The 24,191-nt window shown below is 43.1% G+C and overlaps 1 protein-coding gene across 2 annotated transcripts in view; it reads right to left on the reverse strand.

The window, feature by feature from the left end:
* The window catches only part of WDR90 (WD repeat domain 90), a 52,008-nt gene that overhangs the window by 24,070 nt on the left and 3,747 nt on the right, over positions 1-24,191 (reverse strand). For both annotated transcript variants that reach the window (XM_067551231.1, XM_067551232.1), the window contains exons 5-23: positions 23,964-24,134; positions 22,820-22,943; positions 21,029-21,096; positions 19,668-19,777; positions 18,713-18,946; positions 17,254-17,316; positions 16,704-16,772; positions 15,821-15,931; positions 15,388-15,533; positions 15,210-15,267; positions 12,906-13,024; positions 12,331-12,492; positions 9,973-10,103; positions 5,274-5,390; positions 4,378-4,613; positions 3,429-3,568; positions 2,628-2,758; positions 1,313-1,443; positions 526-687 (exon numbers count right to left, since the gene is read on the reverse strand). In XM_067551231.1, coding sequence (XP_067407332.1) covers positions 526-687; positions 1,313-1,443; positions 2,628-2,758; positions 3,429-3,568; positions 4,378-4,613; positions 5,274-5,390; positions 9,973-10,103; positions 12,331-12,492; positions 12,906-13,024; positions 15,210-15,267; positions 15,388-15,533; positions 15,821-15,931; positions 16,704-16,772; positions 17,254-17,316; positions 18,713-18,946; positions 19,668-19,777; positions 21,029-21,096; positions 22,820-22,943; positions 23,964-24,134 — 2,483 coding nt within the window. The remainder of the gene's footprint in view (positions 1-525; positions 688-1,312; positions 1,444-2,627; positions 2,759-3,428; positions 3,569-4,377; positions 4,614-5,273; positions 5,391-9,972; positions 10,104-12,330; positions 12,493-12,905; positions 13,025-15,209; positions 15,268-15,387; positions 15,534-15,820; positions 15,932-16,703; positions 16,773-17,253; positions 17,317-18,712; positions 18,947-19,667; positions 19,778-21,028; positions 21,097-22,819; positions 22,944-23,963; positions 24,135-24,191) is intronic.

Genomic DNA, 24,191 nt, shown 5'->3' on the forward strand with positions numbered 1-24,191 from the left:
TCATCCTGGTATCTATAGCTATTTTTTGGCTCTTCGTCTCTGACTGGTTGGCCACCCCTGGTCTAAGATGTCCAGTTGGAAATGGGTGGGGAAGGAGGTTTATATAAGGGAATACTTTTGCCCTCTTCTGATTAAAAAAAAGTTTCAAACGATAGGGGAAAGGGGACAGAGATGCCCAGCTATTCCAGACATAAAAGGTCTATGATTGCTTCCAATCCTACATCACTCTGTAACTATGCACAGACTGCTAAGTTTGTTAGACACAGGGAATCTGGATAAACATGCTATTTTTCAGTGGGGTAACAGGAGTATGAGGGAGCAAAGCAGGTGGGAACAGATTTAACCCCATCTGGGGAATAACCATGTTAGCTATCTACACTCAGGTGACTCCGTTTTTCTTAGAAACCTGTGACTGCCAGGACTTCATCACAAGAGTCCCATATCCACGTGTGTTAACTGTCAGAAGTCATGGAAGGTTTGGGATATCCCAGAGACCACAGAGCACCCACTTCACAAGTTCCTTACCTCTCGGACCAAGCGCCCAGTTTTGGCATCAAGCACAAGGATCTTGTTGGAGGAAGTGGACACCAAGAGGTGGCCAACAGGCATGGGAGCAAAGCAGAGTCTCAGAGCAGAGTCCAAGCTGGTGCTGTCCAAGTCCAGGATGCTGACGTCTATCCTCAATAGCTGTGAAACAAGAAGCTACTGAACACCAGCTTCCTGGAATGAACAGTTTCACATGAAGTGATCAGGAACTTCTACAATCTGTGGCTATTTTTAGACCATTTCTCCCACTGCTTTATTGTCTGAGTCTGCTAGAAGAGGAGGGAAAGGTATATCACTCTCTTTCCCTTTTAATCTTCTCAAACTCAAGCTACCTGATTAAGTGGTGGCTCGGGGAAGGCATTGTAAGTGTGCATTACTCAACAAGACATTTTCTAAAGACGGTACAGATGCTGCAAGATTCCCTACTGTTGTAAGACTCCCTATTGCTTTTCAGCAACTTCACCTCTCACTCCAGAAGGGTTGGATGTGATTGTGGAAGGAAGACACCCTGATTTGGTGTTTCCATCCCACAGCAACATCCAAAAAGAGGATATCAAAACCACATTCCAAGTGTTTTCCACATGGGGAAGGACAGGTAAAGGGGCCATGTCAGATCATATTTGGTGGAGTCTATGGGGTTCTCTATTTACCTGGGAGGAAATCTCTCTTCCCTGTCCTGCAAAGCATTCTGCAGTGTGTGACATTAGGAATGCCCTCCCTCCTACTCTATTCTCCCTTTGTATCAAGGCAACTTCCTTCCAGTTACCTCATCTAAAGAGTGAGCGTCCATAACAGTCACTGTGTACTTCGAGGGGCCCACAAAGGCAAGGAGACGTCCATCCCCATTAAGGGCCAAAGCGTTGGGACTATGCTCAGCATCTTGGGACACCACATTGCCTGGATACGACAAAACACAGGGTGAATAAGATAAATGGGGAAGGAGAGAAAGCCTAAAGGGAGAGTGACTGATTATATACTGCAGCTGAGATAAAATTCATTCTTTTAAGGTTTTAGGGGGTGTTCCTTTCTCTGAATCAGCAATGAACCAATGCCTCAGCATGGAGCTAGGGATCAATCTGTTTTATGGAAGGTGCCAGATTTGAACAGCTATTGTACACACATTAAAGACAGAACTGAATCAGAACATTCACAACAAGATCTGGAACAGCACAATTTGGGGAGGTCTGGAACTGGGGTTGGAATTTGAGCAAATGGATACTTGAGGCGCACACAGTACCACAGTGCAATATCAATGATGAAGTTTGGATTTTCTTGTAGCTTTGTTAACATAGGCAAGGGGTTGTGACAAGCAGTTACTGCACATGGATCTCAGTGAGGATTTAAAAAGCTGAAATTCCATAAGGAGATAAATGGCTGCAAAAAACTGCAGTACAGTGAAGTGATTTTTAGTTTGTAGATGTACTCGGAGAATGTCTTTTATCATAAAAATCAAGATAACTGGCCTATATTTAATCTGTTGCTGATTAATTATCTAGATTAACGATCATATGTTATTTCTGGGGGTGGGCAGGAAAAAAAGGGAGGCAGTATGATTTAGTGGCCAGGGCACTGGCTTCAGACCGGAGTCAAGAAGTCCTGGGTTCTAACCCCAGTTTTCACACTGACTTGTGTGACCCTGGGCAAGTCCCATCCTCTCTCTGTGCCTCTGCTTCCCCTCCCACCCTTTGTCTGTCTCACCTGTTTAGACAGGAGGCTCTCCAGGGCAGGGGCCATCTCTCACTGTTCGTATAGTACCTAACAGAATGGGGGGCCCCCAACTTCCGCTAAAGCCTCTATGTGCTACTGTAATTCTACTACTACTCATTTAAAAAGAAATGTGCATTAAATCTGAAACAGCATATACATGCAATTCAAGCAAATTAAAATACATCAACCCAGTTACACCCTTTGGAAACCAGAGTTACAAGGGAAGTGTTAACGGACGCTCAGTGAGAGCAGTGTTAACAGGCATGAAAGAAAGGCAGCTAACTGGTCTCAAAAGGACCATAGGATCCTCTCCAAAAACTTCTCTGTGGAATTTTGAGCCTGTACTAGACGACAGAGGGATGCAGAACCCTTACCTAGAACTCGGAGGACATGACTCTTCTGGCTCACAACATTATAAAGAGCCAGGGTCCCACGTGCGCAGGAACTGAACATCAAATTGCCATCTGGGGAGAAGGTCAGACCAGTGATTGCATCACGGTGCTGCCTACAGAACACAGAAAACATGGGAGACAGTGGGGGGAGAAAAAAGCAGAGCGGAGTGGTGTGAAGTGCAGTGAGATCAAAATCAATGTCCATGACAGTGAAAGCCCACCCTATTTTCCCTGTCATCGTATAAGACAGTTGATCATCTTTATTCCCAAGGTGCTGGGGGAGACTGATCAAGTGCAGTGCTCTTGCTGCTAACAGCTTCCAGGATGGCGTACCCACACACTGACATACACTTTTGATCATCCTCCACTCCCCAACAAAAATGTTCCCAAGCGCGTCCTGTCTGGTTGACCTCCAACACACTCGACTGCCTCTTCTAAGGCTGGGACATCACTATCTCCATTCCCTCCTCTTGGCCACCTCTCTCCAAGATGGAGAGTCCCAGCATTTAACTCTGTCAGTCCTGACTCTTAAAAAAAACCCAAAACCACATGCCCCACAGCCATGATCTCACTAGGCTTTTCTTCTCTGAAAACCAGCTGATTGTAACTCACTGAATGAGAAAGCTAAGTTCAAGGAATGTGTTCTTCCACTATGGCCCAACGCTCATGTTAGCGCCTGATGTTTCACCCATGTGGATGGATATCTTACTGACACTCATTGCCATGACTCCCATCATTTAGATTTGCACACATGAACAGACAATACCCATTTGTCACACGTACTTGTGTTCCATTAGTAGATCAGAGGCAGCCAGGCTGAAGGTTCTCACCACTCCACTGCTGAACCCACATGCAAAGATCTGTTGTGCAGGATGAAAGGCCACAGCACATGGAATCTCATCAGAGGCAGTGAAGTCATATAGCTGTGAGAAAGGGCACATAGAAACAACGCTTCGGCATAAGCAAAACCTGGCAGCAGTCTGTGGCAGAATGAGGTAACCCCATATACCAGTTCATTGTCACAAGCCTATAATTACAGTGAAACTGTGTAACCCCTTGGGGCCTGAACCAAAGCCCAGCGAAATCAATGGGCGTCTTTCTATGAACTTCAACAGGCATTGGAAGGGGCCTTTAGGGGATGCCTATGCTGCAGTAATACACTGGTGGCTGGCCCATGTCAGCAGACTCAGGCTCATGGGGCTTGGGCTACAGGGCTATAAAACTGTATTGCAGACATCTGGGCTTGGGCTGGAGCCCAGGCACTGGGACCTTCCTCCCTTGCTGGGTCTCAGAGCCTGGGTTACAGCCTAAGCCTGGATATTTACACTGCAATTTTACAGTCCCACAGCCCGAGTCTGAGTCAGTTGACATGGGCCGGCTGCAAGTGTTTTACTGCAGTGTAAACACACCCACAGAAACCTGATCATCATGGCCTAACGTTTTCCGTCTATTAAATATTGTAAGTTAATAAGTGATTTTAAATATTTGATGTTGGGAGCTAAAGTCAAACTACACTGAAAAATCTTGAACTTCATGCAGTAGTTCTGGAGGGATCTGGTGTTGTTTGGAGTAGATTTTTAAGTGATTTTAAAGTGAGATATTTTGCTAGCACCAGCTCCAGAAAGTTGGAACAAACAAAGATTGTGCAGATGTCCCTTTTACAGCTCTGCAAGCAAAGCTGAGTTTTGACTTCTGCTACCTCTATCTTCATTAGAAAGTGAGCTTACGCTACCTGATGCATAGACACAAGATCCCAGATCCGGATGGTGTTATCCTGGGACACCGTAGCCATCTGCTTCCGGAGCCCCTCCACAGAAAATGCCAGAACAGAGTCAGTGTGGGAGCGCATGAGGGTACTGTAGCCCCGGGATTGTGTATCCAGGTAACCCAAGTTCCCAGTGAAGGTGGTGCACAGAACTTTGAGACTATCTGGACTGATGCTGACAGCACTCATTGGACCTTCATGCTCTGGGGAAACAGATGTACCAGTTGATAAATTATCCCAGGACCCAAAACAGTGGTAGCTCTAGACCATAGCTAAGTGACCACCCTTTTATGAACCGTACTGAGCCATGTACTTTCATTTCTATGGGCTGCACTTTCCTGTGTACTTTGAGACTAACTGTTCTCATCTCAGGTTTTAGTCTAGCCACCTGATCCAGCCACTGCCATTTCTAAAAAGTTTTTATTTTTCAGTATCACTGATGGATGATGTACTCCTGTGCTTCTCCCATATATTTTCATTGGACAGATATGCAATAAAGCATTGAGGACTAATGTTTACCTTACTCAGAAAACGCCTGTCTTTCTCTAGAATTCCAGAAAAACAAGGACCATTCTTGAAGAGCGAATCCCCAAGATTAATTCAGTACAAACGTACCTAGTATTTCACTGCAGGTGTTGGCAGTTGCTCCACCTCAGGGAGCACCATAAGAGAAGTCCAAGAATGAATTTCCATCACTCTTCACCAGAGCTCAGGTTTGGGAATGGATTAGAAGAGCAGTTGAGTGGAACCCCAGGATTGCATTCTCTTTTTCCCCCAGGAAAGCTTTGGCCCTGGAGAGCTAGGCTGACATGAATGCAGAACTGAGTGGGGGAATGAGTGAGAGAGTGCCAAGGTATACTCACCTGCCTCCAAGAAGACTGCCGAGAAATCCAGTGGCCACAGCCGCAGGTAGCCATCCTCCGAGGCTGTGGCACAGAAAGTAGAGGAGACACTAATACTGTTTATAGCAATCCCAGGGCCTGAAAGTACAAACAGATTACCAATCGGCCCACTGTAAGGAAGCAAAAAATTACCAGACTGGATCAGACCAATGGTCTGTCTAATCCAATATTGAGTGATTCAGAGGAAGATGGAATAAACCCTGCAGTAGCAGTTTTGGGATAAGCTGCCCCCAGAAAACACCTCCTCCTAACCCCCAATTGGTAGATGACAGATCATGCCCCAAATCAGAAGAGTTTTTAGTACAACCAGAACTCTTGTTCATATTTAATATTACTATTATAACTGTGGATATCCTTGTTATCCATAGAAACGTCCAATCGTTTTTTCAAATGCTGCCATGCTCTTGGCCTTAATATCTTGTGGCAACGAGAGCCACAGGCTAATTGTGTATTGTGCAAAAAAAGTTTCCTTTATATTTTGTAATTGGTTCAGCTATGGAGGGAGAAACAAAAAGAAAGTAAAGAGAAAAAAGAGAGATGGAAAAGGGGGTGGGAATGTAGCAAATAAGACTGTGTGCATTAAGCAATGGCTAAGATATTCAATGCTTAAGACTATATCGACGAAGTCTAGTCTAATCAAAAGCACTGGAAGCCAGAAACTCTGACCCTAACACAACTTGTGACCTTGGTCAAGTGTTAAATTCTATGGCTCAGTTTCTCCATCTGTAAAATGGGAATATTTATCCTCCTCGAAGAGACACTGAGAAGCTTAATTAGTTTACAGTTATGAAGTGAAAATGGTAGGGGTCATAGATGGGGTGGGAGGTCTATTAGAGATCACCAAATCAGGAAGAGGAGGTGGATGAGGCATTTCTAGGACAAACAACAAATATCCAAACTACAAGACCTGGTATTAATGGGGGATTTTAACTACCCAGACATCTGTTGGAAAAGTAATACTCAAAAACACAAATTCTGGTGAGTTCATGGAATGTATTGGGACAACTTCTTGTTTCAGAAAGTGAAGGAAGTAACCAGGGGGACAGCCATTTTTGATTGATTCTGAACAAGAGGGAGTAATTGGTTGCAAATCTGAAGGTGGAATGCAATTTGGGTGAAAGTGACCATGAAATGATAGATTTCAATATTCTAAGTACAGGAAGGACAATGGACTTCAAAAAAGCAGACTTCAACAGCCTCGGAACTAGTAGGTAAGGTCCCACGGGAGGAAAATTTAAGGGATAAAGGAGTTCAGGAGTGCTGACAGTTTCTCAAGAAGACTGTATTAAAGGCACAACTGCAAAGAATCCCAAAGTGAAGGAAAGATAGGAACAATAGTAAGAGGCCAATATGGCTGCATCAGGAGCTATTTAATTAACTAAAAATTAAAAAGGAATCCTATAAAAAGTGGAAACATGGATGAACTGCTAAATCAGAGTACAAAAGAACAGTACAAGCATGTAGGGACTACACAGAAAGGCAACAGCACAAAATGAGTTACACCTAGCAAGGGACATAAAAGGCAAGAAGAAGAGATTGGGAGAATATGTTAGGAGCCTGTTTAATGCCTAATTTGCTTCAGTCTTCAGTAAAAAATTAATGATGACCAGATACTCAACACAATTAAAATTAACAAGGGGGAAGGAATGCATGACAAAATAAAGAAAGAATAGGTTAAGGAACATTTAGATAAGTTACATGTATTCAAGTCAGCAGTGCCTGTTGAAATTCACCTAGGTACTAAAGGAAATAGCTGAAACAATCTCGGAACCATTAGCAATTATCTTCAAACACTCCTGGAGGAACGGGTGAGGTCCCAGAGGAATGAAGAAAGGCCAACATAGTATTTATCTTTAAAAAAAGAGGAACAAAGTCAAAGAGGACCTGGGAAATTATAGACCAATAAGTCTAATTTTGATACATAGAAAGATACTGGAACAAATTATAAAACAATCAAGTTGTAACCACCTAGAGGATAACAGTGTTATGAAATAACATGGATGTCAAGAACAAAACATGCCAAACCAAACTAATTTCCTTCTTTGACAGAGTTACTTGGGTAGTGGATGGGGAGGAGGGAAGCAGTAGATGTGATCTATCTTGATTTTCTTGAGGCTTTTCATACAGTTCCACAGGACATTCTTATAAGCAAACTAGGGAAATGTAGTCTAGATGAAATTACTATAAAGGTGGGTGCACAACTGGTTGAAAGACTGTACTCAGAGTAGTTATCAATTGTTTGCTGTCAGATTGGGAGGATGTATCTAGTAGAATCCTGAAGGGGTCAGTCCTGAGTTGGGTATTATTCAATATTTTCATTAACAGTTTGGATAATGGAGTGAAGAGTATGCTTATAAAATGTGTGGATGACACCAAGATGGGAGGTGTTTGGAGGTCAGGATTAGAATTCAAAACTAACTTGACAAACTAGAGAATTGGTCTGAAACCAAGAAGATGAAATTCAATAAAGACAAGTGGGAAGGGAAAATCAAAAGCATTAATAAAAAGTGGGGAATAATTGGCTAGGTGATAGTACTGCTGAAAAGGATCTGGGGACTATAGTGGATCACAAATTGAATTTGAGTCAACAATGTGATGCAGTTGCAAAAGAGTCTAGTATCATTCTGGGATACATTAATAGATATTAGCCTTTATTGCAACTGCATCACAGGAATGTCATATGTAAGATATAGGAGGTAATTGTCCTGCTCTGCTTGGCATTGGTGAGGCCTCTCCTCAAGTACTTCATTCAATTCTGGGCGACACGCTTTAGGAAACACATGGATAAACTGAAGAGAGTTCAAAGGAGAGCAACAAAAATGATAAAAGATTTAGAAAACCTGATCATTGAGGAAAGGGTAAAAAAACAGGTTTAGTCTTGAGAAAAGATGACTGAGGGGAGAGCTGATAATAGTCTTCAGATAAGTTAAAGGCTATTATAAAGAAGAGGAGGATTAATTGTTCTCTATGTTCACTGAAGATAAGACAAGTAGTAATGGGCATAATCACCAGCATAAGGAGATTTAGGTTAGATATTAGGAAAACCTTTCTAACTATAAGGCTAGTTCAGCTCTAGACTCAGTTTTCAAGGGAAGTTGTGGAATTACCATCTTTAGAGGTTTTTGAGACCAGACTGGACAAACACCTGTCAGGGACGGCCTAGGTTTACTTGGTCCTGCCTCAGTGCAGGGAGCTGGACTTGATGACCTCTCAAGGTCACTTCTGGCCCTATTAGTCTATAATTCTATAAAAGAAAGCACAGTATATGCTATCTTATAATACTAGTAGCAGTAACACTTGAAAACAAATTCTAACTAATGTTATATCAGCAATACAAGACTTGCTGAAAGTCATAATAGTTGGACTTCTATAGCATTAAAGAATTCTAATTACTGTTGAGATCTTGCTGACCAATGAAATAACAGTATAGTTGTTTTTCTTTGTATATTTAGCTCTTTACATGATACTAGACACAGGATTCCTATTGGCTGATTAAAACATTGCTTTATGTCATTAAAAAAAGGTGTTTATTCTAAACATTCATCTATTAAAACATCAAAATTCTTCTTAAAATGGTAATTGGCCATGCCAGGTCAGACGATTTTTGGTAGGAAGTTTGTCACCACTGATCTGATCTAAACCAGTCATCTGTGTTAGGCAGAGTATTGCTTTATTTTCAATGAATTTGCTTAATTTCAACTTCAATCCGCCTAATAGATTTTACTTTAATTATTTAATGAGGCCACTCCACTCATGTTGTCCTCACAAGCAAAGCTTTTCCCTCCCAGCTGAATTGATTTACACTCATTGTTTTTAATTCAGCCCCTAGGGCCAAAGTTCCAAAGGCCTCCATTTGTCCTCCAAATCTGCACACCTACATTTCTACATGTATACTTTTTGGAGCATGAGGTTTTACATGCGCAAAATCTCAGCTGTGAATGTACATGAAAAATCATGTCGATATTCAACTGCTTGGTTTGCATACACAAGTACAGCTTGTGTATCCATGAGATTTTGCATATGCAAATATCTTTAGGATTCAAAACAATACATGTGCAAAAACTTATGCACACACATTAAGAGGTAGCTTCTGAAAATGTGCCCTTCTTGTCATTTCCCCTCATATTATAATCTTTAAATAGTTATACACAGATACAAACCCTTCCCCCAAATCCAGATTATTTAGATTCATAGATTAAGGTCAGGAGGGACTATCAGATCACTGAGTCTGACCTTCTGTATAACACGGCCAGTGAATTACATCCCGTTATGCCTGCACTGAGCCCAACAGGTTAGGGTTATGTAGGTTAATATGAATAGATGGGTAATAGTATTCAGGTTAAATATAGTCTCTCTCCCCCTTTATAGGAGATTTCTCTGGAGAAGAAATTGACTGAAGCCTCATTTGTGCTCCCCAAAACCTTACTGTTAGTGTGATTTCATCTTATTTCAGTCTACAGATGATCTCCTGCAATTCTGCCTATTTTGCACCTAATATTATGACTCTTGAGTCTTAGGTTTGCTTTTGTTTGGTGTTCCCTTAGCAGGGCTTTCCCTTCAAACTCAGGAGACAATTTAAGTAAAAACTTTTCTTGTGAAAGTTCATAATGCAGAATGTCCTACTTCCTCTTGGTAATCTATCCCCCACCAAAACCCATACCCGAGTTGAAAGTTTGCTTCTCCCGCCGATGAGAATGCTGAATCTGAGAAGGCAGGAGGCGCCGGACGTTTCTGATAATGACGTTCTTGTAGTCAATTTCCAAGATGTGGCCACTCCTGCTGCAAACAAAGCTGAAAGCAAAAGGGCATCACCATTAGACACCAGTGATAACAAAGGGGAACTTCAGAGACATTATTTAGCAGAAGAACTGTATTCTGCATTTTGTTTTGATGTTAACTTTACACCACACTTCTGTAAACAAGCTTGGAATCACTTTAAACATGCTGTGTCTAAACTTTAGCAATTCTAGTTTGTAATACATGATAGCTTGACTGGATGATAGGATTCAAGCATTTGACTTTCAGCAGGAGCTAACTTAGGAATCTGTAACTGGTAGATAGAATTAGATCTCTCCATCCTGCTTTTCCTTTTCCCTTTGAAAGAGCAATTTAGGGAAAGATCTCAAGAGTTAATTCAGCCAACATAAAATGACAGGGGAAAAAACAAAAGTAATGAGCTCTGAGTCTGTATGCATCAAGTCAGCCACAAAAATGATCTTCAGTTATACTGTATATCTATATAAACTAATTGTTCCCAATCTTTTTGGCTCGAGGGCCACAAATATAATTTTTAAAACCCTGAAGGGCCACCAGTCTCTAACAGCAGCCCCTCTACCCCCTCACTGCAGCCAGAGGGAAAGAGATCAGTGAGGAGGATCTCCTGTCCCCGACTGCAGCGGTGAAACGGTGTTCCCCTCCCTGCAGCCAATGGGAGGGGAGCCGTGTGCCACTCTGAAAGACCCTGCGGGCCACTTTCAGCCCATGGACCATGGGTTGGGAACCACTGATATAAGCTATAGCCTTCAGACTCGGCAGTCTGGAAACAACTGAAAATTTTAATCAAGATGTGGCTACTTCTTATTAAGAAATCATATCTTTTCCTTTGTGAAGAAATAAAAAGAAATACATTCTAATGGCCTGTTACGGAGGAATCATTAGAAAGATTTTTTACCCATCTTTTCTAATTTAGGAGGAAAAAAATAGAAGTAAAGAGGCAGAGACCAGCCTCCCAAAGCGTAGTAACACTTTAAAGAAAACATACAAGTGTTGGATTATTATTATTTCCATTATTGTAGGACACAGACACCTCTATCAAGGATCAGTAAGGAGGAGAGCTCACACTCAGGTATCCATCCCAAAACCACCTGGAGACTAAAAACGGAATTATTACTAACCTGTACCAGAAGGAAATTAGGATAAGTTCACAGAAACAAGATCTCTGGCAACTTCTGCCCAATACCTCTTTCACTAGCTCAATCTGTGGAATGGATGTAACCATAAGTCCATGACCGTATGGGAAATAATGGGGTCCCAGGTAAATTTGGCATAATTGCTAGCCTGAACTGAACTGGAATAAACAGAGCCAGAGAGGCTTCACAGAAATGAGCCCTGGAAATCAAAGCCACATTTTGCTTAAGTTTAATGGAAGTCACTGTTAAACTTTTGGAGGGGAATATTTCAGGAGAATTATTATAGCGTCAGATAAATTGTGCTGGAAAGGCAAAGATTTTCCCCATATAGGAGATCTTGATGTAAAATGTAAGAAGATGAAAGCATGATTTTGAGGAAGGCTTTTTCACTTCTGACTTTTGAACTTTTTGTTCACAGTTTTGGTAAATAGTTTAGTTGGTGAATAAATACATCACATTTTATTTATTTATACAATGTCTTTGATCCAAAGCACTGAATAAAATGTTAGGGGAAAGTGATTTTTGTCATGGTGCATCCATCAACCAGAAACAAGGCAATACTGGGCAATCTACAACAATAGTGCTCAGACCACAGAGCAAAGGTGAAAATTAACAGACCTGGCAAATTTTTGGAATATCGCTCTGGTAGCAGCAGTCTTGGTCTAGCGATTAACCTGAAGTATAAAAAAGTCACGGGGGATGATATTACCCCACACCCCTCCCACTGCCAAATGAACACTAATGGCAAAATCATTGGGAGATGGACATGACTGGAAAAATAAACCATCTCTTGTGCCACTCTACCAGGTATTTTAGCTTCTTTTAGGATCTGAAGTCCTAGAAAGGAGGAGAATAAAGAACAGGCTGGTTTTGTAGGGCACCTTTGTTTATGCAAACAGAATGCAGACCAAGAACTGTAGACTGCTCTTGTTAGAGACAGGGATGAGCAAATCAAAACCACAACTGTTCAGCCTTTTCTCTATTTTACTAATCAAAAGCTCACCATGCCAGTGCAGACAGCTCCCAGAGACAGAGGCAGACTGAGACATGTCCCTAAAGAATTAATTTAAGGAAAGTGATTAAAGGAAAGAAAGTGATTCCATCCTTACAGTGTCCGGTCCTCAGGTTCCCGCTCGGCGGAATGCCCCTCCTCAAAGGCCAGGTCAGTGAACTCCAAGGAATGGTATTCCCCCAAATTCACTGGGCACGAGCGCAGCGCTCCACTCCGCACTCGCCACAGCCTCACATTGTCTCTGCCGCACGACACCATCCTGTTACAAGAGAGACTGATGAGGTAACTGGGGAGAACTCACTCTATACTAACAAAAGACCTGCTCCCTGAAAGCAGCAGAAATGGATACGCCGACACCAAGGGAGACAAGAGGAAGGCTAACAGCAGCTTCCTCCCAGCAGTGCCCTGTGCTTGCAGGCTGGAACTCCAGCAATGCCTTAATCCAGGGGTAATCTATTTCTTGTCACAGTCCAAATTTCTTGGTCAGGGGATAGTCAAGGTCCAGGTTCCAGACAAAATAATTTTAAAAATAAACAAGAACAAAAAGATTTTGGGGTCCATTCAAAAGCATCTGATGGTCTGGATTTGGTTTGCAAGCCACCTATTGACTACCCTGCCTTAATCTTTGCTGTTATTTTACACTATTCTCACAGTCCCCTATTTGCACATTACCTGGTATCATCAAAAAAAGCAATCTTTAAAGTCTGGATGTCCACATCTGTGTGAGCCTTGGCCAGCACGACCACCTCTCCGCCGTGGTTCACCTGAGCAGTGTTCCACACCACCACCATCTGCAGTGATAGTACAGCAAGAGTAGAACTGCTGGAAATGTGACACCAAGGAGGGCTCAGACCACACAAGCCATGGAGAAGATTGCTAGCATTCCCACAGCAGGTGAAGTCCCAGATACTGCTCCCAATTCCCAGGACATTGGTAATGTGCACTGGGGCTTTTACCCACCTCGTTGTGAACAGAGTAGGGGAAAATCTCCAGGAGATTGCTGTGAATCAGAGTGGGAAACCCAAGAGAGCCTGGTGATATTCATTTTAATAGATTATTCTGCCTGATAATCAGTTTCCCTACCTGCAGGTTTGCCTGGGGCCAGGGCTTAAATCTGGAACTAAGATACAGTACTTGCAAACGGAGAAAGAATGGAAACCAATGTGTAACTAATTACAGGGGCTGTGCTAGAGCAGCAAAGCTGTATAAGAGTAGGAGCTAGAGTTCCCTCTAGATCAGGTCCATAGTTAGGGTCCAGCTGCATCGCTGCTCTGCCACATTATTTCTGATAACATTGTTACGTATTATAACCTTGACTTCTTCCCTGAACCATCTTCTACAAAGAAAAGTCAGATTTTTAAAGAAAATGACTGACATGGAACAAGTCCTATTTATTTATCTGAGTACATACATGAACCTCACCACAGTACATACCACCTCAAAGTGCTTATCTCAGCAGGTCTCAGACTAAGTATTGGATGGGACCCTCCAATAGAAACCCAGGGCGTTGCAGAAATGGCATTAGTGATTCAGTATTCCTCCTTTCAAGCTAGTATTGAAAGAATGACCCAGCATGGTGTTAAGTGGCAGAAGGCTGTTGGAGGTGCCATCTTTGGAAGCAGACATAAAAATGGATGGCCAGATCATTTGCAATCATTAATGTTTTCATGGCACTTTCTATAGTTACATCTTGTGCTTGGGGCCCAAGTGATTATATTCTGCTTATTTAAATTCCTCAGGCAGTTTCAGTTGTCTAGGAGTCTCACTTTGTGTGTAATGTGCTGTTCTGTGCTGTTAAAAAATAATTGCAATTCAGTGAATGTTTATATCTTTACTACGTAAAGTATGTAGTTAGCACAGTCAGTAGGTGAAGTGCTATTAGTTCTCAATAGGGGCCTACTTGGACGAAAGTTGCTATATTGGTATAAATGCAGCATCATCAGCATCATAAAACAGTCAAAAACTAACTTACTACATTTGGGATACAATTCAGAATACACATACACTAACTGCAGGCTAGTTATACTGCTTTAGAGCACAGTTCTTGTTTTTGGTGTGTTTAATTACTACTAATTGATATTACTGGAAGCTGTACTTAATACCTGCCGTATTGCATATATATTTTTTTTAAGTTGGGAAAATGGATTCTGGGTTTCTGCCCAAGACCTCCCACCAAATCTGAGGACTAGACTAACACTTAGCGGTGCAACATCCTAAACTTTACTTTTTGGTTTATCAATTTTTCCTGACAATTCAAAGTGGTGCAGCTTCAGGTAAAACATTATTGAAAGTGGAATGGCAACAGAAAAGGGCATATAGCTACCATAATACGCAGCTCAGTGAGATACTCTAGGTTCTGTTCTCAATCTCTCACTAAACGTTTTGGCATCCTTCTGCCTAAAGATGCTATACCATGTAAGTCACTGTTAAAGAGGCAGGGTGGGAGACCTGTAGAGGAATGTGCTGGGCCCCTTCAGAAGAATGCCTTGTGTCAACTTGTAGAGACCCCTGTAGGGTGTAAGTGGAACCAAAAGCACTCCAAAGGCAGTCCTACCCATTCATTAACTGAGAGGTTAGTTAATAAACAATGTGAAGCAGGGAAGTTCTCAAGGTTCAGCATGAACTGGTTCCATACCAACAAAAAGATGTGACTAGATACAGAACCAGAATTTACTCAGTAGAATTCAGGAAGGTGTGTGTTCCCAGATGTATGAACATCAAGTAAGGAGGCAAACAATCAAATATTTTCTAACCAGTCTGATGATAGGAGGATTTCTCATGATCTATAATGAATGGTATTTCCTAAGAATATTTAAGGAAACTAGCATTTAGCCACTGTGTCTTTAAAGGGGCGTATAATTGGTTCTATGTGCAGATTAACTGCATATTCAGGGAGAAGAACAAACATCATTTCACTTGTTTTTGTTCAAAGTCATGCAAGTGGAACCCAAATAGCCCAAGCACTTTATTACTCACTGTTTTACCATGTCCATCTTTCCCAATGCCGCAGAGAACAGCTCCACTGTAGGAAAGGCTGCAAGAGAAGAAAACTCAGGGTGAAATACAGTATTCTGTACCCTGCCTGGATCTCAATGGGAAAAATTATAAACCCACTCTCAACAACTCCCCCACGCAGAACATGCCTGTAACGTACCTGAGGGATGAGACTGAGTGGACGTGGGTTTTAAACATGGATAGGCATTTCCCCTTCTGAAAATCCCAGAGCCGCACCATGCTCAGATGACCCATCTGTGCAGAAGCTAGCAATGTGCTGTTTCCATTAAATGCCAAAGCTGACACCTGCAGAGAACATCATGTTAGTGAAAACAACCCACAGCTTCTGGGAGAGGCTGAAACTCTCACTGTTGTCGATCCAATATCATTTCTTAGAATGACTTCTGCTAGGAGCTGGAGTTCTTGTGATTTCCCGGTAGCCAGTGAGCTGATACTATTCCATAGAATGAACCATGCTTGGGACTGGACTGGTCTCATGTTCTCTCACCATCAAATATTTGCCATTGTAGCATATTCTCAGGGGGTGGTGAGGATGTTGTTATATCTGTTTTTGCAAAGAAATCCAGTTTTACCTTATCTGTATGTCCAATGAAGAATCTTTGCTCCCTAGTCTCAATCTGCATGGTTATTATAACAGCATGACAGGGGTAAACCACTGCAGAGCTGTTCTTCGTCCATAAGGCCTGCAGGACAAAGGCAAGAATGACAGCAAGGGCAGAAGAAAGGATACGACACTTGTCTACTAACTGAGAGAAGAGCCCACCTGTGCTTGCACAGATGGACATGCATAGAATTAAGACATGCAGATATTTGGAAATCTGGTGCAAATATGCAGGAGTGTGTTATTTAAGATGATTTCTGTTCCACACAAACAAATGCAAATTTATAACTGTCAAAAGAAAACTGAGTGGTCAGCTTACTTACATCCCAATTAATTCGGCTGATCTTTCATCCAAGTCATGTTTAATATTATATGTGCAAAATATAAAAAGGGAACAATCCTTTGTTCACAGGGAAATGGACTAGATGACCTAACAGGATTTTTTTTAACTCTAAAATAGATCATTAAGAGGACCGTTAGAAGGCAATATCCCAGGAGGACAAACTGACATACCAGGCTAAGGCACCAGTGCATTTTTGGATTCCAAAGAAATTCTAGAAATGTGATACACTGATCAGTTTAGAATCTGTAAGAAGATTTGGCAAGGGGCATGCATAATTTTGGAATTTTACTGGGGCAAATCCCATGTATGGAAATGAGCTTTTCACCATAAAAAGTCTGTAGTCAAAAGAGACCAGGTGGGACAGTGGGTAGGGAGTTCCAAAGACAAAGCACCTGACTCCCACTGAAAGTCAATAGGAGTTAGGCACCTAACTAACTGCCCTTTGAGCCTTTGAAAATCTCCCATGTCAATGTACTGCAACTACATTCTGAAAAGGTTCTTCATTACTGACCCATTTGGTGCTGCAACCCCCAAAGCCAATAATTGTCTTCAGCTTCAGGATTGGATCTGGTAGGAGGCTCTGAAAGAAGAAAATATTGTCAAAAGTACCAGCATGAATACAGCCCTAAACTGTACCAGCACCAACTGCAACTTACATCCCAGTGATCTACCATGCTCCCTCTGTCCCACGTTAATCTGTGTCCCTCTGGACCCATTTCATATTTCTCCCTGAGTGAAAGGCCTCTCTCCACCTCAACTTCTTCACATTAAGGGAACAGTTAAATCAGTAGGTAATTATCATTAAAGCAAATCCAAAAGGAAGCAAGAGCAGGAACTGACTGAAGTCTTGTTTTCAGGAGTTCCATCTCCTCCAGAAACAGAAGCATCGAAGCCCGTGGTTGACAGTGCTAAATGGAATGATCCTAACAATGTAATGACTCGGTTAATCTGAATCATCTTTCCAAGAGGACAGCCAACTCCTTTCCACGGTTACATACAAATGCCATGAAAATTCAAGGGAGCATCTGTAACGATGGAGAGGGGGGAATCTGTTTTCTTACCCGGCAGTGAGAGGCCTTCTTGCTGGAAAGCACCTCTGGTCCAGTCATCTTTGTGTACATAGTCTAGGGAAATCAATAAATAGGTGTTATTTGCTAAATGCCAACAGCATGATCATCTCTGTACATGACATATGGGCCCTGCCTAGAGAAGCTTAATATACAAGTGAAATAAAAGAAGATGATCAAGAGAGAATTGCAGGCTCTGGGCCTGCGGTGTGGGTCGGCGCTACGCCAAGCTCATGCGGCGCCTCATGGTCTCGGACTCCATCCGGTGGTCCAGGGACATCTACGTAGAGCACGTCACCGGCCACCGACAGTACCAGGAGGAGAGGGACGGAGCACCACCGCAGGACCCTCCTTCCGGACCGGCGGACCCAACCGACGACCACCACGACAGACGCGGCGGGGGAAGCACCGGCGGACGCGGCGGGGGACGCACCGGCGGACGCGGCGGCTGCTGATGCATCGGACTTAATGGGGGACACCCCACTTTGTATGGACTTATTTACTCCATTTGTTAAAACCCCCAAAAAGTAACCCATAAGCATACTTAGTGACGCTCCCCCATTCCCATATACTCCCTTGTACCTTTTAACGCCCACACCATCACACCCCCATCCAGGACCCCGCAGATTATCCGTCGTTATTCTCCCCAGACTTCCAGCCACTCCCCTCACCTCCCGATAACCTGCACATAGTCCCTGGATGTTATATAACTTCGCCCCTTTAAAAATCTATAGGTTACCTGTTTGTTATTTTTTCTGAAATATTTTCTCAATAAAAACTTTAACTAATCATCTCACCAAGCCCCAACCAGGAGTGGGCATTCCTGTTGCTCTTTCTTCTGAGTTACTGAGTATCAGCCCCAAACATTCCAGACCCATCCTTCCAGTTTGTTCCTAGTACACTGGAGTCCCTTACCTCTATATATCCTCTCTCATGGTCAACAAGAGTTTGAGCAAGAGGGCTGGGTTCAGGAGCTCTGTTTCCATATGAAGTCTTGGCCTAATGCTCTTTAACCTACTAGTCAGCCCCAAGAATCAAGACAATCATGTTTCTGTATCTCTGCACACCAGACAGCAGTGTGTGGGTCTGAAAGGGAACTGATCTGTTCTACCTAAATTCTTCCTTGAGAAGGTATTTACAGATGGAGGCTGGGGTAAATCAGCATTGTTGCACTGAAGTCAACAGAGCAACACCAATTACACCAGCTGAGGATCTGGTGTGGGGAACTTATGGGAATGGGGGAAAGGAAGCCTGAGCCATTGGGCTGGAGAGTACAGCGCAAAGCATACTTTTCTTTTAATGAAAGCATTGTGCATTTTCAGAGCAACCATGAAGGCAGATTTGAGGGAAGAGTTAGTAAGATTCCGTACAAGTTAGAGAGGGGATGTGGATCTACCCAGAGGATAGTTAGTGGGGTCAGACTGTCAAGGTCGTTGGGTGCTCTCTCACTTACCTCATCTGAGCCAACACTGACAGCATGGATGGCGGCATCACGCATTCTGTGAGCATACACATGAATACCACCATCAGTCGTTGCATGTAATGGTACAGTGGAATCTCCAGCAGCTTGTCGTCCCTCTCCCCTGCTGACTTCCTGATCCCCAGAGTACACCAGTTCCAGAGGCCCAGAGGTTGCTAAGTGAACCTCAGGGATGCTCTTTGTAACTAGGGGAGACCAGCGAGGCATCTGAGAAAGATTAAACAAATGAATACAGATCAGGCCTGCCCCAGAGTTCCCTATGATTGCTGTGATTGGAGAGAAAGGGAAAAACTAATTTTGCCTTGACTGAATCTTACTCAGCCATCTAAAACTCAAGAAACCCAACATGTCAAAAACATTTAGGTGTGCCAAGTGGTGCAGGAGAATAAAACAGAGTGCTCTGTGTGACTTTTGGATTTGGAATGGAAGAATTGCTGCTTTTACTTGGTTTCCAATGCAATTTCTCTCTCTCCACTGTATGACAGTCAAAAAAAATATCTGAAACACAGACCCTTCCCTCCTTCCCGTCCCACCCCATCAGAAACAGATCCATCACTCCCCTAGAAACTTCACTATTCTTCAGTGCCTCCGTTCCCCATCTGTAAAATGTAGACAATAACACTTCCCTATCTCTCAGGGGTGTCACAAGCAAAAATACACTAAAAGATTGTGAGATGTTCATATATAACAGTAACGGGGGCCGGATAAATATCTTTGATAGACGGACAAACCAACCCTCACAGTCATTAAACTGCAGAGTTTATTGACTGTATGACAGTGCACAGCCCAGGCCATATAAGACAAAAGATAGCCACTACAAAAACTGAAAATGTCCCAAACACAAAGTGAATGGGAGACAGGATACGTGGAAACCCTCTGGCCAGAGGTGGTACAGGAAGCTATGCTTACAGCCTGCGGGCATACTCACATCCTTGGGACTGGTTATCTGTTGGATGAGGGACACTCGGTCCCGAACAGCTTTGGTGAGAGTCACTGGCCGTGGAAGATGACGGATTGGGTCTTCTAGCACTTGAACACCTGGATTACAACAGCAAAGTGTTGGGCTCTTTCCTGCAATCTGCTTTCCCCCCTGCTGATCACATAGCTGAACAGCTACTTCACTCTACTACTTAATCCTTCCTTAAAGAACTCAAGGAACAATTTGGAAACACAGGCCATGTCACAACAGAGGGAAACAAAGGGTACATTATCTATTAGGCACACACTGCACAAGACCCAAAAGGGCTGGACTGGTGCTAGTCGCACAGGAGATCAGGTTCAAATCCTGTTCCTTTTGCCTGAGTCAACAGGAATTGGATGTGCTGCGGAAAAAGCATGCTGTGCTCAGGGGGAAGGAAGTGTTTTGTAATACTCAACAATAACCATTCTACCCTTTAAGAAGTGTTGTTAATTCCAGTGGGAGCTCCATCAGATCCCCTTGATTGGGGTAATGGCTGCAACAAGATATCATAACAGGTAAGCAACAGATGGGGAATCCTTCATGGTTCTGACAAAGATGTAGATGATTTTGAGCAGGGGAGAAGGGGAGAGTTCTCAGAAGGATCACTGCAGGGATGCTTGCTATATCACTGTGCTGCAGGAGGGCTCTGTGGAGCAGTTTCCTGAAGATGCTGATTGAAATTTACTTGCCCAGGAAGGTATTTATTATAGTGACCTTTTAAAAATTCAGCAGCACTTTAGAGATCCTGCATTTGTTCCTCAGCAACCCATTCACACTGATTTTTCCCTTGAGAAACTAACCAGTTCATTGGGGTAGCCCACAGCCTGCAGAAAATCAATTAGCCCTCCCAACTCAGGGTATCAACCACAAAAAAATTGGAACTTTCACAAGTTCTTCCTAATCCTTGGTAGATGCTCCACCTCAACTCCTTGGGCTGACTTCTTCCAATAAGGGCAAGAGGGGGGTATTAAAAAGTGGGCATTAATCACCCAATCCCCTACTGCTGCTCGAGTGATCTCTTACAGGACACAGCCAGAGACTGATAGCATATGCTAGGAGCAGAACTCTGATGCCAGGAAGATTAGTCAACAGTTGCTATCTTATCATATTGATCATAAGAGTGAATGGATGGATCTTCTACACCATGCTCTACTGAAGTTGTACTTTGAGTTGTATTTGGTTAACAGCAGTAGATGGTGCAGGTGGCTTTGTATCATGTCATACTTAGTTTCAGGTAGGACAATAATCTGGAAGCCAGTTTGGCACATTGCTCAGTCAGACACCAAGTGGGTACCACAGCTTGTGGTCATTCATCTCAGACTCCCTACCTGCTGCAGGACTGGAACAGCCTTTTTGAATTGAGTCATATGGCAGCTTGGACCCATCAGAGGGAAACCTGAACAACAAGATCAGAGGAAAGTCACCTAGTAAAAGGGTGGCAGGTTTTAGGACACTTCAACAAAATAGAGCCATGCATACCTGTGACTTACTATTGGTGCTAAAAGGCTTCATTCACAGAGAAGCAGAGTTATTTGGCTGATTCAACCTGATGTTAGCTCAGGTGAGTCCTATAAGCTCCAGCCCAGGATAAGGGTTGGAGTCTCTCTGTGGTCTGAAATACACTATGACATTTTTCTGTGTCTGAACGTTCATTAGCTGATGTAAATGCTGACCATAATCTAGCAGTCAATGTACACCAAGCCTCTAAGGCACAGGGAACTAAAGGCATGGTTACAGGACTCCTTAGGAATAACCAAGCTTGGGAGAAAGGTTCGTGTGTGCTTAAGTTAGCAATACAAGTAAACCCCAGCAAGGAGGGAAATTTGGACCATTTCCAGGGCATGGCTATAGTATTAGAAATACAGTGTGAACTATATCTGCTGTGACAAAGTTCCTCTACCTCAATGGGACCAGCACTTCCTTCTAGCGGTAGGCCAAGGAACTGATTCATCCTTAGTGTTCTTCCACCCTCTAGTTGTGGGGGAGGATAATACAGCCTTTCTAAGGTGGCTGCTCCCTGCTGGGTCCCAGCCCTGTCTCTGGTTCTCAGAGGCCCTTGCCTCTTTGCTGGGGCTCTTGCCCCTCCAGTGAATGGCTGGCAGGGGGTGGCCCGGTCCCACTTTCGACTCTGGGCCCCAACCCAGGGACCATACAAATAGCAGCCTTGTGCTGTGGCTTCAAGAAAGCTGCTAGCTTCCCTGAGTTACTTCCTTGTGCCCCTTGACGTAATGTCTGGACCCTGCTTGGACAGGGGCCCTTCCTGGCCTCCTTGCCAGGGGAGGCTCTTGACTTCTGACGGCCTACTAGGAATAGTACTGCCGTACCAGATGTCCAGTTCTATCTTCCTCTTCTGGCAGGGTCTTTTCCCTCAGGCCTCCATGCCTGGGAAAGGTCCTTTGCCCTCTTCGGGCAGGGATTTTCCCTCCCCCAGTCTTTGCACGTGCAGGGTTCTCTTCTGCCAGCATTCCGCTCCTTCTCCTAAACCCTCCTGGTTTCTGACAGCATCTTGCCTACTCACACACTCTCTTGTAGCTAAGCTCCTCTCACAACTCCAGCCACACCCTTTCTCTGGAGGGGAGGCTTTTAACAAGTCCTGGGAGGGAGGGGGCCTTGATTGGCTCCAGGTGTGTTAATTAACCTGGAATAACTCCTGCTCAGCTACCAGGGGAAAAGGGACTTGCTGAGCCTGGGGCTGATATATTGGCCTTCTAGCACTCTCTGGTAGCCATCTAGTCTGACCCTGTCACACTGCTTACTGACCTGTTGATCAGGAACTGGAAATTTTTGTGGTTGATACCTTAAACAGCCCATTACCTATCCAAAATATTAGTTGCCAACAATAAAGTGCTAAAGATGTGAGTTGGGCTACACTCGGGTCCCCATCATTACAGCCACAACATTAGTGACATGTAGAGTTAAGGTGGCCAAAATGTTTCCACTATAATCCTGGTTTTGTGCAAACTCTTGCATTTCCTGACTTCTGCATGCTTAACTCTGCAGCCTTCATACCCTCAGACTGAAGTGTTTTGATGAATTATGTTACATATACAAAATAATCAGACTAAGGAAGAAAAGCATTCAAAGTTTCATCCATGAAAAGCAGCATTTAGTAAATATACCTGATATAGTCGTAGCGGTCATGCCACTTCTCTCCCTTTGGCACAGGAAATGCCATTTCTCGTGGCATAGGGGAGACGCCATGAAATGCCAGTTTAGCTTGTCGGGCCTCAGAAAAGGTCACCCCTAAAAGCACAGAAGGACACAGATAAGGACACAAAGCACTCCTAGAATGAATGAATTTGTTTACGGAGGTGGCTGGAACCATGCACTCTTAACAGGTCACGTACAAACAAATATAGAAAACTCTAATATTAAAGTAAGTCTTGAAAACAAAGACAACAACATGGAAAAAGAACAAAGATTACTGTAGTAAGTGCATAAGCCTTTCTGTGGGAATATCCTTGAAACTCTCAGCTTCCAATAAAGCGTGGTAGTTTAGAGCTTTATTATGACAGATTAACTTTTTCTTCTTTAAAATGTTGCTTCAATGCTCTACAAGAGGATTTGGAACTTAATACTGATGATCCTTTCAGGTTGCTAGTGAATCAGTTGGTGATTCTTTTTGCAGTTCTATGTAATTGGTGTCAAGATATTTACAATGTCTAAGATTTCTTTCTTCTGACGGATTGTAGTTGGGCAGCTTTCAAACAAAGGATAATGTATTCATAACAAAGGTCTTGACTCAGTCTCTGCTGCACTGAGCAGTTAGATAAAAAACACTGGAGGAAATCTGGATTTCAGCATGACAAGAAAAAGAAGCTTTTAAGGAAGGATGGTCTGGTGGTTAAAGCACAGGACTGGGAGCCAGGAAATTTGGGGTCCATTCTCTCATCAGTCACTGATTTGATGTGTGACATTGGGTAAGTCACTTAATCTTTCTTTGTCTCTCAGTTTTTCCAGCTACAGTGGGAGAGGTTGTGAGGTTTGACATCCTCAGATGGAAGGCACCAGACAAGGGAAAATTACAGTAATTATTATTAGTGTTACTATTAAAGTAAGAATTTTGTTGACAGTGTCTTCTTCTTATTGGCTGAAAACACAGTGTCAAATAGTTATAAGCAGGAATATTTGTCCATGTTGGAATTATGTCTGGAAATGCAGTAGTAAGACTGGATTAGGCCCAGAGTTTCACATTCTAGCAGCCAGGTTTGATTTAAAAACCACAAAAGATGCTGCTCCCTACACAAACCTTCAGCTCCTTACCTGGCTCAAACAGTAAGTCACTGGTATAGAGGTTTTTCACTAGCAAGTTGGAGCAGAGTTTGATACTCTTCAGATGGCTGTAACGTCTATTCAGGTACATGGAGAGGATGTAGTGGAGGTCAAGCATCAGGCAGGTCCAGCGCACATTAGTTGGGGCTACACCCACCAAATCTGCAGAGCAGAAAAACCACTGTCAAAACCAACATTAAACACTGAGAAGCTGCTTTA

Source organism: Emydura macquarii, unplaced genomic scaffold, assembly GCF_026122565.2.
Source record: "Emydura macquarii macquarii isolate MOO-44397 ecotype Brisbane River unplaced genomic scaffold, CSIRO-AGI_Emac_v2 contig_1348, whole genome shotgun sequence".
NCBI classification, from domain to species: Eukaryota; Metazoa; Chordata; order Testudines; family Chelidae; genus Emydura; species Emydura macquarii.